A 14,461-nucleotide genomic window follows, 5' to 3' on the forward strand; every position below is an offset into this window, starting at 1 on the left:
GGCTGTCATTGTGGTAGTAAACTCAGTTCTACCACTTGTACCTACAGGTAAGCCTATATTAAGTTTTACATGTGGGAATGCAAATATCTCCTAAACTTGCACAGTTTAGAAGCTATTAAAAGTGCATGCAGCCAGTGACGTTACCGACTCATGCGTTCTGAAGGTCCGGCATATAGTGCCAGACCTTCAGAGCCCTTGCCGTAAAACAATCGGCTCGCGCACGAATGCTCTGGAATGACGTCATGGTACCTCCGGCCACTCATGTAACAGGCGGATGCGAACCCGGAAAGGAGACTGGGGGAAGAGGTCAGCCCTCTCAGCAGTAGCAGCGCAGCGCTGGAGGGCTTAGTTCTAAATTAAGTCTCTAATAATGTGCTGGTATGCAATGCATATCAACACGTTATGCAATTGCCTTGTAGGGAAATTTCTCTTTTTACTACCGCTTTAACTCCCCTTCTAATAATGCCAGTTTCCTGGCCGTTATATTCACTCTCTTGCATCTCAATGTGTAGCTTACCTGGGGCAATCATCCAGAAGAGCAACTCAAATCTTACTGAACCCAGTTGGTCAAATGTACCAGCATCTTAAAAAGAAGGGGATAGACAATGGCAGGCCCATTTGTCTCATGGGAGAATAGGCTGAGACGGTTAACCACTTTTTGAAAATGGCGGGTACCTGTCATGCTTTCACGGCTTCAAAGTTTTGATTCAAAATAAGCAATTGACTAAGTTAATATTCTTTATACAGATCCCGAGACAATTTAAATACTGAAGCCAGAGGATTAGCATTAAAGCCAGGCACTTCGCAATATAAGTAGAAAATATATATATATTTTTTTTTTTTTTTGAATATATAAAAATTGTAAGTCGCATGAACGGTTTCTTTTACCGTTTCTCAGTGTCCTTTATGAATAGTGATAGAACATTAGACAGAGACTGTAAATACTAAATGCTGCACAAACAACTATTAAAGGGTGAAATCATTTATGCAAACAGTGCATATGAATTGTGAAAATGAAGTCTGTGTCCTGGAAGACGTCATCTATGACGAAACACTTCAGTCGATGCCTGCTGTTGATGTCATCACGCTATACTGGAAATTGACCAAGTGGTCAGAGTTTCCCCATTTAAGATTTCCATATACAGCGCTGTTTTAAAAAGCATGCAAGTGCAATTTTGTATGTTTTAATAAAGAGCTAAAGAGGTTTTACACTACGTGGAGGAATTGATTCTCTCTCTACCGGTACTTACCTGCATGCATGGATTTCGATGTGTGAGGTGATCTTGCTGGTGATATCTCCAGGGGATGACTATTTTCATGCCAAGGGAGACATTTAAGGCACACAATGTGGATTTGATATAAAAAGCGCTTTTAACTTCTACAGTGCCTTGAAAAAGTATTCATACCCCTTGAAATTTTCCAGATTTTGTCATGTTACAACCAAAAATGTAAATGTATGTTAGTGGGATTTTATGTGCTAGACCAAAACAAAGTGGCACATAATTGTGAAGTGGAAGGAAAATTATAAATAGTTATTTGTAAAAAAATGTTAAACCATGAAAAGTGTGATGTGCATTTGTATTCAGCCCCCGAGTCGATACTTTGTAGAACCACCTTTTGCTGCCATTACAGTTGCAAGTCTTTTTGGGGATGTCTCTACCAGCTCTGAACATCTAGGAGAGTGACATTTTTGTCCATTCTTCTTTGCAAAATAGCTTAAAGAGGAAGTAAACCCCGATGGGTTTTACTTCCTCTTTTGCTCCCCGCAAGGCCTGCAAATTAAAAGCATAATGGGCTAGTATGCATCGCATACTAGCCCATTATACAACACTTACCTGCAAACGAAGCCCGCGCTGTTCCCTGTGCAGGACGTGTCCATCTTCGCCCCTCTTCCTTCCGGGGCCGCGGACTCTGGCTCTGTGACTGGCCAGAGCCACGTGACATCACTCCTGCGCATGCGTGCGGGAGCCGTCAGTCATGGCACGCGCTGGGGGAAGAAACGGCACGGTGGTCCATTTCTTCACAACATCGGGCGCACTACAAGTGAAATATATTTCCACTACCTATAGGTAAGCCTTATTCTAGGCTTACATATAGGTAAAAGTCACACAAAAGGGTTTACAACTACTTTAACCACATGCCGACCGGGCCATAGCTGAAAGACAGCTACAGCACGGTCAACTTATTCTGGGAGGGCGTCCATGGACATCCTCCCAGAATCTTTCTCCCGCGCGCCCCCTCAGGAATATCCATGACCGCACCCGGCGCATCACGGTAAATGGTCGATGACAGCGGCTGTTTACCACATGATCGCTCCATCAAATAAACAAATTGCCATCACGTCCGGTTCCTCTCTCCCCTCTCTGTACCAACCGGTACAGTGTGAGCGGAGAGGAGAGAGATCAAGTGCTGCAGTGCTGTGGGCTGGATGTGTACTGCCCACAGCACTGATATGTGACAATTCCTGCACTCATCCATCCATACTCCTCAATACTCATCCATCCATCCATGCTTAGCAATATTCATCCATACACCGCCATACCCAGCCATCCCTATCCACGGCTCATCCATGCCACTACAGTGCCTCAAAGTGTACTAGGTAGTCCAATTAGATTTGACATTTATGCCCCTAGAATGCCTAATGGTGCTCCCTGCATGTTGGCCCTCTATGTGGCCACGGTGTGTAAAAGTCTCACACATGGTATCGCCATACTCAGGAGTAGCAGCAGACAATGTTTCGGGGTGTAATTTTTGCCATGTACATGCGATGTGTTAGAAATATTATATAACTGGACAACTTCGTGTAAAAAAAAAAAAAAAAAAAAAAAAAAGGGGGAGCGTTTATTTTCTTTCCACATTTTCCAAAAACTTGTAGAAAAAAAAAAAAAAAATGACATGTTCAAAAGACTCGATATAACGGGGTGTTTTCTTTCCGTAATGGGGTCATTTTTTGGGCATTTTTATTGTCCTGGTGCTCCAGGGCTTTCAAAGATGCAAGAGGTAGTCAAGAAATTAGATGTGTAAATTATGCTCCAAGAATGCCTGATGGTGCTGCTCCCTGCATGTTGGGCCTCTGTATGTGGCCACGGTGTGTAAAAGTCTCACATATGTGGTATCGCCATACTCAGGAGTAGTAGAATGTATTTTGGGGTGTAATTTGTGGTATGCATATGCTGTGTGTGAGAAATAACCTGCCAATAACAATTTTGTGAAAAAAAAATAAATCTTGATTTTGCAAAGAATTGTGGGAAAAAATTACAACTTAAAAAAAACTCCCCATGCCTCTTTCTAAATACCTTTGAATGTCTACTTTCCCAAAAGGGGTCATTTGGGGAGTATTTGTACTGTCCTGGCTTGTTAGGGTCTCAAGAAATGAGATTGGCACCATAGCTTGTAGACTAAAGCTGGCCATACACCTATAGATTATCTGCAGATTTTCTATGGTTAGATGGAAAAAGTGGGAGATTCCTCCATCCACACAGTTCAGCGAACATGGAGAGATCTGTTGCACTTTTTCTATCTAACCATAGAAAATCTGCAGATAATCTATAGGTGTATGGCCAGCCTAACTTTCACACAGACCAAATATACACCGATTTGGATTATTTTTTTAGCAAAGATATGTAGCAGTATAAAATTTGGCCAAAATTTATGAAGAAAAATTACTAATTTACAAAATGTTAACAGAAACAAAAGATTTTTTTTTTTTTTTTTTTTTTTTACAGAATTTCCGTTTTTTTTATTTATAGCGCAAAAAATAAAAAACCCAGCTGTGATTAATAAGTGTTCCATGACTGAGTAATTGTCAAAGTGTGAGAGCACCAAAAGCTGAAAATTGGTCTGGTTAGGAAGGGGGTTTAAGTGCCCAGTGATCAAGTGGTTAAGCTCTGTCAGATTGGATGGAGAGCATTTGTGAACAGCAATTTTCAAGTCTTGCCACAGGCTGAATTGGATTTAGGTCTGGACTTTGGCCATTCTAACACATGAATATGCTTTGATCCAAACCATTCCATTGTAGCTCTGGCTGTATATTTAGGGACGTTGTACTGCTGGAAGGTGAACCTCCACCCCAGTCTCAAGTCTTTTGCAGACTAACGGGTTTTCTAAGATTGCCCTGTATTTGGCTCCATCCATCTTCCCATCAACTGACCAGCTTACCTGGCCCTGCTGAAGAAAACCATCCCCACAACATGATGCTGACACCACCATGTTTTACAGTGGGGATGGCGTGCTCAGGGTAATGTGCAGTGTTAGTTTTCTGCCACTCATAGCGTTTGGCTTTTAGGCCGAAAAGTTAAATTTTGGTCTCATCTGACCAGAGCACTTTTTTCCACGTTTGCCATGTCTCCCACATGGCTTATCACAAACTGCAAATGGGACTTATGGCTTTCTTTCAACAATGGCTTTCTTTTTGCCTCTCTTCCATAAAGGCCAGATTTGTGGAGTGCATGACTGCGGACAGATTCTCCCACCTCAATTGTGGATCTCTGCAGCTCTTCCAGAGTTATCATAGGCCCCTTGGCTGCTTCTCTGATTAATGCTCTCCTTGCCCAGCCTGTCAGTTTAGGTGGACGGCCATGTCTTGGTAGGTTTGCAGTTGTGACATACTTTTTTCATTTTCAGATGATGGATTGAACAGTGCTCCAGGAGATGTTCAAAGCTTGGGATTTTTTTTTTTTTTTTTAATAACCCAAGCCCAGCTTTAAAATTCTCCACAACTTTATCCCTGACCTGTCTGGTGTGTTCCTTGGCCTTTATAATGTGGTTTGTTCACCAAGGTTCTCTAGCAAACCTTTGAGGGCTTCACAGAACTGTATTTATACTGAGCTTAAATTACACACAGGTGGACTCCATTTACTGATTAGGTGACTTCTGAAGGCAATTGGTTCCACTAGATTTTAGTTAGGGGTATCAGAGTAAAGGGGGCCGAATACAAATGCACGCCAAACTTCACATATTTGTAAAAACAAAAAAAAAAAAAAAAAAAATTGAAAACCAGTTTATCATTTTGCTTCCACTTCACAATTTTGTGCCACTTTGTGCTGGTCAATTACATAAAATCCCAATAAAATACATTTACCGTTTTGGTCATAACATGGCAAAATGTGGAAAATTTCAAGGGGTATGAATACTTTTTCAAGGCACTGTACATACGAGAGTCATATGGGTCTGTTAAGCATATTTGGAAATTATTTTTGGTGATGGGGCATGAAGATTGGTGATCACAGTAAGACATTTTATTGTTTACCTGCATTTTCACATTTCATATGGACTTTTTACTTAAGAGTGAAACAAATTATGTAAACTAAATCTACTCTCAGCCCACGGTGTGGGCTTGCTGGGGCAGATCTGCTTCACATGTTTTGGAATTGTCCGGGTCTGAGGACTTTTTGGCAGGACTTAATTTATTTGAACATATCATTGATCTTCCAATACCTCAAATGCGGAAGTTGGACTTTTAGGTTTCCTAAATGACTTTGTTCCAAGGACTCATGCTCGTATTTTGTTACATATGTCACTATTTTATGCACAAAGTAATTTTGTTACAATGGAAGGATGCTAATCCACCCACAGATTCAAGAGTATATAGTGTTGTGAATGGGGAACTACCCAAGTTTAAACTAATTTATAAGGGTAGGGTGTGAGCTAAGAAATTTACTAATATACAAGTCCTTTTAGGGTGATGTTTTGTCCTCACAAATTACCTGAGGAGTCTCTATAATGTTCATCATAGTTGGTTGCAATCACTGTCGGAATCTAGGCTTCCAGACATATTTTTTGTTGGTTAAACAGGGGACTATGGCACCGATATGTATGTTGCATGAGTGAGTGTGTGTGCGCACGATTTTCTGTATGGTGGGTTCTTGGCACCTATAATTTCTAGAAGGTACCCCTGATGTTCTCCTTCCCCACCCGTTTCCATTATTACCCTGGGAATGGGTGGGCTCTGGAAGGGATATCCTTGGTTTGCCCTGTCTATGGTAACTCTGCACCCTGGTGATGTTTACTGACTATCCCTTTCCTAATGGTGTCTTGCATTATTTTGTTTGATGTCTTTTTTTGGTCTCTTGTTTGTGTTTATGGAAAATAAATTTGAATAAAGAAAAACACCTAATAAAAATAAAAAGTCCACACTACTCTCAGCTACATTCTAAAACAAATTTATCTAGCCCTGCAAAGCAAAAATCGCTAGACTTATTTTTTTCTGCAGCCGGTCCAGTCCCACACTTAGCTGTCAGCGGCAGCTTTTCTGTGCAGGAGAAGCAGCCAACAACGGAGGTCCCATAGTAAGTCTATGGGTGACATCACTTCCCAGTCGTTGTCGGCTGTCTCCTGCACACAGCATCCGCCGCTGGTGACCAGACCGGAGCGGCTTCAGAAAAGGTATGTATAGCGATTTTTGCTTTACAGGCTTAGATAGAATAGTTTTAGAATGTGTTTTTCATCCACCAACAGTGATAAGAAAAGGCCAGATGGAAGAGCCGTGTAAAAGGGGCCTTAAAGTCTAACACCTCTGACTTTACCGTGAATTTAAAATAGTTTGTTTGGGTCAGGCTGGCCCATACAAACCATTTCCTTTACTAACAGATGTGCCTGCTGGGTGTGCTATATAAACCGTATGTATCCTCAGTATACAGCGCTGTGTTGTGAAATGGAAAATAAGGGTCAGGCTGAGTGCTCTCATCAAAAGGTGTGGGCTCTGAGGTTATCGCAATGGTGGTGTTACTTTGTACGTGACAGACTCAGAACAAGCATGCAGTTAGTGAAGTCTGAATTTGCATTCTGCCTGCCTTCTCCTTGTTAGTGACTAGGTAGTATAGCAAGGATGACAGTCCCAGAACTTTCAAACTCATTACTAATTCTCACAGGTTAACTTTAATATAATGCCTAATTGAAATATGGGGCTAACCTACATTTGTAACAGCCATGCAAAAAATTGTTGTAGCTTGAAAGGCAACCTTACTATGGAGAATGCTACTGATGACTTCTAAAATGCTAGCTGCCTGGCTGTCTTGCTGACCCTCTGGTTCAACACATTTACGTAATTGACCTGGTTAAAGTATTTAGATTAGGACAGTTGGAGAAAAGTCAGAGGCCCTTACTGGCATACTTGATCTGAGATTGTGACTCAAAAATAATGAAGTTAGAAGAATACGAATATCTGCAGTTTAGCAGAAAGAACTCTTTGGCACTATGCAGGCACCATGCAGTCTACTTTTTACGAATTAAACATAGAATGTAAGCCACACTGTGGAGTAATTTTGGGATTAGCGCCCCAAGTGTCCCATATACCCCTTCCATGTAAGCAGTATGCCTTTCAGCTTAAATGTGGTAATAAACCCAAAACCAAAAACCAAAAATGTAATTGTGGTGGCTGCATTTGTTTTCTTTAGGCTTTTCCCCCTCTGTTTTCACCTGGTAATCTGGTAATCTGGCCAGTAAAAACACCTCCTGTATTAGAGTGCCCCTACTCTGAGTGAAGGAGCACAGGGGGCACAGCAGACAGGAGCATTGTTAGATGGACTAGCAGATTTAGATACACTAACAAATTGAAGCTGAACTCCAGCTCACACTGCAGTTACACAAGTAATTACAGTCAGTTTTAACTCCCTTTTGGGATAAAAGTTTTACATGAATAACAGCGGATCATTGTAAGCACCCCTGTCATTGGTAAACAGTTTGTCTCAACCATACTATATTTTCAAAAGCATTGCAACGCCTCCTTTTACACGCACATGAACTTTAATAGTATCCCAGTCTTAGTCTGTAAGGTTCAATATCGAGTTGGCCCATCCTTTGCAGTTATAAAAGCTTTAACTCTTTTGGGAAGGTTTAGGGGTGTGTCTATGAATGTTTGGCCATTCTTCCAGAAGTGCATTTGTGAGGTCGGGTACATCACCTCACAAATGCATTTCTGGAAGAATGGTCAAACATTCCCATAGACACGCTCCTAAAACTTGTGTACAGCATTCCCAGAAGAGTTGAAGCGGTTATAACAGCAAAGGATGGGCCAACTCAATATTGAACCCTGCGTACTAAGACTGGGATGCCATTAAAAGTTCATGTGTGTCTCAATACTTGACAATGTCTCAATACTTAACAATATAGTGCACTTAACTTAAATTTGCAGGACAGCTTGTGCTGTTGAAAAACAGACTTACTGACCAGAGTACCAGGTGAAAATAAAAAAAGAAAGCCTAAAAAAGAAAAATGAATGCAGCCATCTCATCTAAGAATTGGTAAGCTGCAATATAAGAAATGTTTTCTTTTGGATTGAATACCACTTTAAGGTGCTAGTGTGCGTTTTGTTCAGTACACCGAAATGCATACTGTCCCTTTGCTATCCATACAGCAAGCCTTTTTCCAGTAAAAAAAAAACAAAAAAAATAAATATATGCAGACATAGGTTTAGATTACTGTGTACTATATTTTCCTATCCTATTGATAAAAATTTTTTGTACATATATTGTACACCCATAATGATCACATTACTAAAAATCTAATAGTAAGAACAAATGAAAGACTTGGTTCAATGCAGAAGACACATATCATGAACTATGAAATACAAAAACGTGAAGCAAGCTTTCCTCTTTCAGATAATACAAACAGCTTTTTCCACTTACCGCCCAGCATCAGTCTCAATATCAAGTAATACACCTGGAAAAAGCCACTAAAAGGCTAGGGCTTCAAGCTTAATTCCAGTATACTCAGGAAATGTTTGGAGCTAGCAATTCAGAATGTTTGGCCATTTTGCATTTTTTTTGCATCAGCAACAGTATACTTTATTTGGTTATATTGTGCCATTTCAAAACATTTTCCAGGACCTAGTCATAATGAAAAAGAAATCAACACTGGGCACTTCTAGGTCATGGTCAACAAAATGGATTATATTCACACACAAAATAACAGTGAATAACAGCTGTGTCTACCCAAGATTATTTAAGGAAACACATTTCTCTGGATCCAAAGCATGAGGGGAATTTTTTAAAATTGGAGCAGATGTGTATGGCAACCAAGTGGCTTCTGTCTTCCATTTTCAAAAGTTAAAGTGGTTGTAAACCTCAGACGTGAAATATGATCAAAGTATATCCCCCTCTAGTGTGTATGTGTCTCAAACCAGAGCACTAATTATGTCATTTCTGTCTGCCACTTTGTTCCTCTGCTATCAGCAGAAGTCACTTCTGACAAGTTTTCCTGACACCAAGAGGAAAAAAAGGTAACCTGTGAGGGATCTCTAGCAGATTGACAGCCTCAGCTCTCAGAGCTCTCCTCACTGAGCTCTTCAGAGTGTAATTTCAGCTCTTCGCCCCCTTTTCTTGAACTCGTAGACAAGCTTTATAATTCAGCACTTTGAATGGATGTAGAGAAGAGATGGCTGTGGATAGACAGGTACAACTTATGTAGGAAAGATTTGTTTCATCTCTATTACCTGAGGCTAGTCACTTCACTGAGTATATGTAAGGTATTTAAGAGTTTACAACCACTTTAACTGATCAAGCTGAGGATAGAAGCTGACTGGTTACTATGCATAGCTGCTCTAGTTTCGATAAATTCCCTCCACGTGCTTCAGTGCAGTAATCTAAAGCAGCGTTTCTCAGCTCCAGTCCTCAAGGCGCCCAAACAGGTTACGTTTACAGGCTTTCCATTATTTTGCACAGGGGATTTGATCAGTTTCACTGCCTTAGTAATTACCACAGTTGTTTCATCTGAGGGAAATCCTGAAAACATGACCTGTTGGGGCGCCTTGAGGACTGGAGTTGAGAAAAGCTGATCTAAAGTAACAAGCAATCACTTAACTTAGGTCAAATTGGATTCTCACAGTTTGCTATGGGCTCTGCACACATTTACTGAAAATAAAATTAACATTTGAGAGCATGTTGGTGCAGAACTGCACTTTATCTATAAGGCCTCATTAACATGAGCGCACACAGTGTGTTCTGGGCCGTTCACCCGAACGTCTGTCAAATTAGGATGAGCGGTTGTGTCCGTGCAGTTTCTGCATCCCTATACACTTAAACAAGCTGCCTTCACACAGCACCTGGCAACTCGTGCTGCATAAACAGACCATCCACTGTCTGCAGGCCTCAGCACCCATGTGAATGAGGCTCAAAACTCAACTGAATTTTCGGTTTAAATTCTAAAAACATTCCCGATGCATCAAAGCAAAATAAGGTGTTCAACATCTTAAAGTTTCTTTTCTTCAGGAAGAAGCTTTCCCACTGTCATAAGCTGCAAAGAAGGACCCTTGCTCTCTGTGTTGAAGTAGAGGTCTCTCTGTAGAGGTAAAAATTCTTCAACCAGCAGGAAGAATAAGCTTTGCCCGAACACAGAACCTTAACCACTTCACTACCAGATCCATTTTTTCCACACATTTTAGATGTGATTAGTGAAATCCCCTAAACAGTGTAACATAATAAATATATATAATTTTTTTTTCTCTCTAAAAGCCAAAAAAAAAAAAAAATCAGATTTTTTTTTTTATGTCACATATTAGCGCATGTTTATCAAATGCAAATTTGCATTAAAACAGTGAAGCACAGGTCCAAGCCAGATCTCAAACTGTCAATTCCATAGTTTTGTGCTCCAGGGAATACCTGCAGCTTAAATAGTATGATGTGGCACCTCTAAGTGACTACTATTAAGGGAAACCCATACAGACGCTGCCATAGATTCAGTACTTTCAGAGTCACTGACCAAGTATGCAGATTAGGAGCGCTGACTTTCCTGATGTATGCTTGTTGCAGGCTATTGACAGTATTGAGGCCATTAGGAACAAAAAAAAAACACAACCAGGCAACTAGCATTTCCAGGTCAGGAGGGCAACAAGCTAGGAGGTCAGTAATATACAAGCTTCCACAGGGTTCTGATGAGTTTAAAGATGCTTTAGTAAAAAACAGGTTTACTTTAAGTGAAAACAGTTTAATCCCGTTTGTGACTGATGTCTGTGTCAGAAACACTGGATGAGATTTTGTGCAGCCAATGTCTCGCTTTTTTTAAGAAGGAACGTCAGAAAGGTTGGGATGTTTAATTAGCTAACCTAAAAACAATCACATGGAAACCAACACATTTGTCCGTTTTAGGTTATTTTCTCATGTGTTATTCCGTGGTAAAGGATTTCAGTAGGTAAAGTTTTACTATGGATCTGAAAATACATCTGATTTATTAAAAATAAAGCTTAAACTACCAGTAGGATATTCCACAGCTGCAGTCATGAAACCAGCTCATTCTGTATCAAGAAAGCCTACATTGTTCTCTAAACCATATCCTCCAAAATTTAGCATATAACAGGAATACAGGACCTGGCATATTCTAACTAATGAGAGGGAGGCATTTATTACATTTGGCTAGTTAACATACTGTTCACAACTGTAGAGTTAAACCATAAAGATAAAATTCATTCTATTCAGAACATCAATTCATATGAAATAAAAACGTTACACTTCTATATGTAAAGTATCAATATGTAATTCGTTTTGCAGCACATACTGTAGATGGCTTTGTTGATTAGTAAAACTGGAGCATATTTATAAAGCTACTTGTCTATCTTTTGTCAGCAGGAATGCCAGTTCCTAAACATGCCACACGTGTATACAATGATAAACACTCTTAACTGATCAAAATAAATCATTAAAAAGGACAAAGTTTTGCAGAACAGGCAGTACCTCACAAACTGCATTTGCTGACTTTTTAAAAAAACAAGGTATTGCCAGTGCATGGAGTCCAGTGCTGTGTTCCTGAAGCTGGTTCTACTTACCACTGCGGGTCCCCGGCACAACCATCCTGGATACAGGAGCCAGCTGTTTCTTCCTGAGGAACCACAGCCGGCTCCCAGAGGCACACTGAATGGTCCTGCAGCCTCCTGGGACATTTGACATGTCCCAGGAAGCTGCGGGAGAGGAGGTGGTGTGGCAAGGGGAGTCATCCTTGCCTAAGTGAGACTGCAGAAGTGAGAGCGGTCACCAATAAAAATCAGTAGCCCCCCCGACTCCCTCAAAAAGCCTGTAGCTCTGTTGGGGGGGCGCACAAGTGGTACTACTTTGTGAATGGACTTCTGTTGTAAGGTGGAGTAACTCCCAAATATTAGCATTATTGAAATAAATGGTGTCACACAATACTTTCTGCCCTGGCAATTATATTGGGGGGGGGGGGGGGGTGGATGGAAATAATAAAAAAAAAAAAAAAAAGTAAGATCCATCACAGTTATGGCTGGAAGACAGTGCATCCTGATAGCCCACCCTCCCAAAAAAAAAAAAAAAAAAAAAAAAAAAAAAAAACTCAACCATACATGCTACTATGCCGTCATCCCTCTGTAGGAGTCCACCCCAAGTATGCTCCAGCGTCATAGCTTACCTGGTTTAAAGATACCACAGTCCTTCACTCGACAGTGTTCTGGTCTGCGGTTTTGCCACTCAGGCATGAGCTCTGTTACATGGGGGAGGCCACATACTTCCTCACATAGAAGCTCCACTCCCTAAGCCTAGGTTCATATTAATTCAATTTGGCAAGAGATTTGACATGTCAAATCGGCGGCTATTGCCGCACCGGTTCCCAAAAGTAGTTTCCGTACTAGTTTTGGCGACTTCGGGGTGCGATTTGTAAAGACATCTGTGCAGGAACCCGCACAGGTGTCTCTGAAATTGCTCCCGAAGTCAGACTGACATGCGAGTATGAAATTGTGCGAGTTCACCAAACTCGCACAATTTCAATCCCGCTGTCAGTGTGAACCTAGGCTTAACGCAATATAGAAAAGACTAATAATAATTGAGATAATAGAGTATATTTTCCTTGGGCGGGGTGTGCTATCCTGAGTGAGGTGTCAGTGTCTCTCTAGAAGAATATTCATAACTGTACCATTAGCTGCCAACATAATCACTGAGAATATTTTAACAGACATAGTGATTTATATGCGAAGCAAATTTTCTTACCTTTGACGAACTGCACTAAAGCCACAACATGGTAGATAAAAGATTCAGGGGATGTTTTGCTGGAGAAGGGCACCTTCATATGGTCAAAGATGGATCTGAAATCTTTCTGTCTCTTGACTGAATGCACAAGAGTACTGGCTAGCAGGCGATCGCTGGCTAGAGTTGAAGGCCTTTATGAAAAGGCAAAAACAGGAAACAATACTTAGCTTAAAGATAAAAAAAAAAAAAAAAAAAAAAACACAGTCCACCTATAAAATCAAGTCTCATTACCTGGCATCATCAAGTGGTACAGACGTTATCCGAAGCTTGACCTCAGGGCGGTGAGACTCAGATGCGGTCATCTTGAGCCTAAGTGGACTTTCCTCCCTAAATATATTTTCTTTCACTTCCTCACTCTGCTGTAATGAAAGACTGTAACTAAATGGATCTTTTACCTTTTCCGTTATTAATGTATCAGGTGACTTGGAATCTTTTTTACCCAAAGGCCTATCATCTCGTTCATCATCTTTATGCTTGTCTTTAGAGGACACTTTGTGCCCCTTACTTTCCCTAATCTTTTCCCCTTCTTTAGCAACCTTTGTCTGAGTCTTAGACTTAAACTTTGTCCCTTCCTCCTCAGAAACCCAATGAGATGCAGAGGAAATACCCTTCCCTTGATCAGCCAGCACAGCCTTCCTAAACTGCCTATAATCCTCCACTTCCTCTTCATTTTCAGAAGTTGTTTGGAACTGAGATTTAACAGGCTCTTTTTCAAAGAAGTCTAAAGCATCAGAACTGCCCCAGCTTCTGGTTGTTTCTGTTTTAGACTTTTCTATAACCCTTTCCTTTTGGCTGTCTCTCTCTCTAACATTTACTCGTTCAATAGGAAATAACCTTTGTTCTTCATCAGTATACCTGTAAATGTAAAAAGAAAAAAAAAAATCCTGTTTATTAGCAACTATATTGGACAATTAAAACTATTAAATAATATCCAGAAGCCCAACTCCTGCTACTTTAAGAAAAATAGAGACATAAAATTTCATTCAACTCCCACAACCCCCCACCCCCCCATGAAGATGCCACTGCTGATTTTTGCAAGGGGATAGGCGAATACACATTAAACTGCACAGTCTCACACTCTTACTCCCCATTCTTCATACTGATCTCCAACTGTTATTCCTGCTAGCCCTCTAGTCCACAACATGTCTGCACAGATCAGGATGGGACCTGGCTACTGGTAGGCATGTCTGCCCACATTCCAACACTACAGAGCGGAGGATCATAGCACCAGCTTTCACAGGACTGTGGAGTATGGGGTGAGTATTGCTGGTTGTTGGCTGTTTTTCTTGCAAGAGTGAGCTATGTGCCGTTTTTGAGCAGGGAAAAAAGGGGAAGAATGTGCGGGGGGGGGGGCTTTTTTTGTGGCAAGAGATTCACTTTGAGAACACACATTTTAAAATCTGCAAGCAAATCTTATTAAAACCATATAAAAAGCTGAATTCCAGGAAAAAAAAAAAAAAAAAGATACAAAAATAAAAAACGAACACAAATACTTA

General features: G+C 40.7%; 1 protein-coding gene across 6 annotated transcripts in view; it reads right to left on the reverse strand.

The window, feature by feature from the left end:
- Positions 1–14,461, reverse strand: part of BCLAF1 (BCL2 associated transcription factor 1) — a 64,436-nt gene that overhangs the window by 35,316 nt on the left and 14,659 nt on the right. For all 6 annotated transcript variants that reach the window (XR_012243921.1, XM_073627336.1, XM_073627335.1 and 3 more), the window contains 2 exons: positions 13,197–13,820; positions 12,927–13,096 (listed from right to left, as the gene is read on the reverse strand). Coding sequence is in view for 5 of the 6 variants with exons in the window: in XM_073627336.1 (XP_073483437.1) it covers positions 12,927–13,096; positions 13,197–13,820 (794 nt within the window). In the remaining variant the exon portion in view is untranslated. The remainder of the gene's footprint in view (positions 1–12,926; positions 13,097–13,196; positions 13,821–14,461) is intronic.

Source organism: Aquarana catesbeiana, linkage group LG04 (assembly GCF_042186555.1).
Source record: "Aquarana catesbeiana isolate 2022-GZ linkage group LG04, ASM4218655v1, whole genome shotgun sequence".
In the NCBI taxonomy this organism is placed as follows: domain Eukaryota; kingdom Metazoa; phylum Chordata; class Amphibia; order Anura; family Ranidae; genus Aquarana; species Aquarana catesbeiana.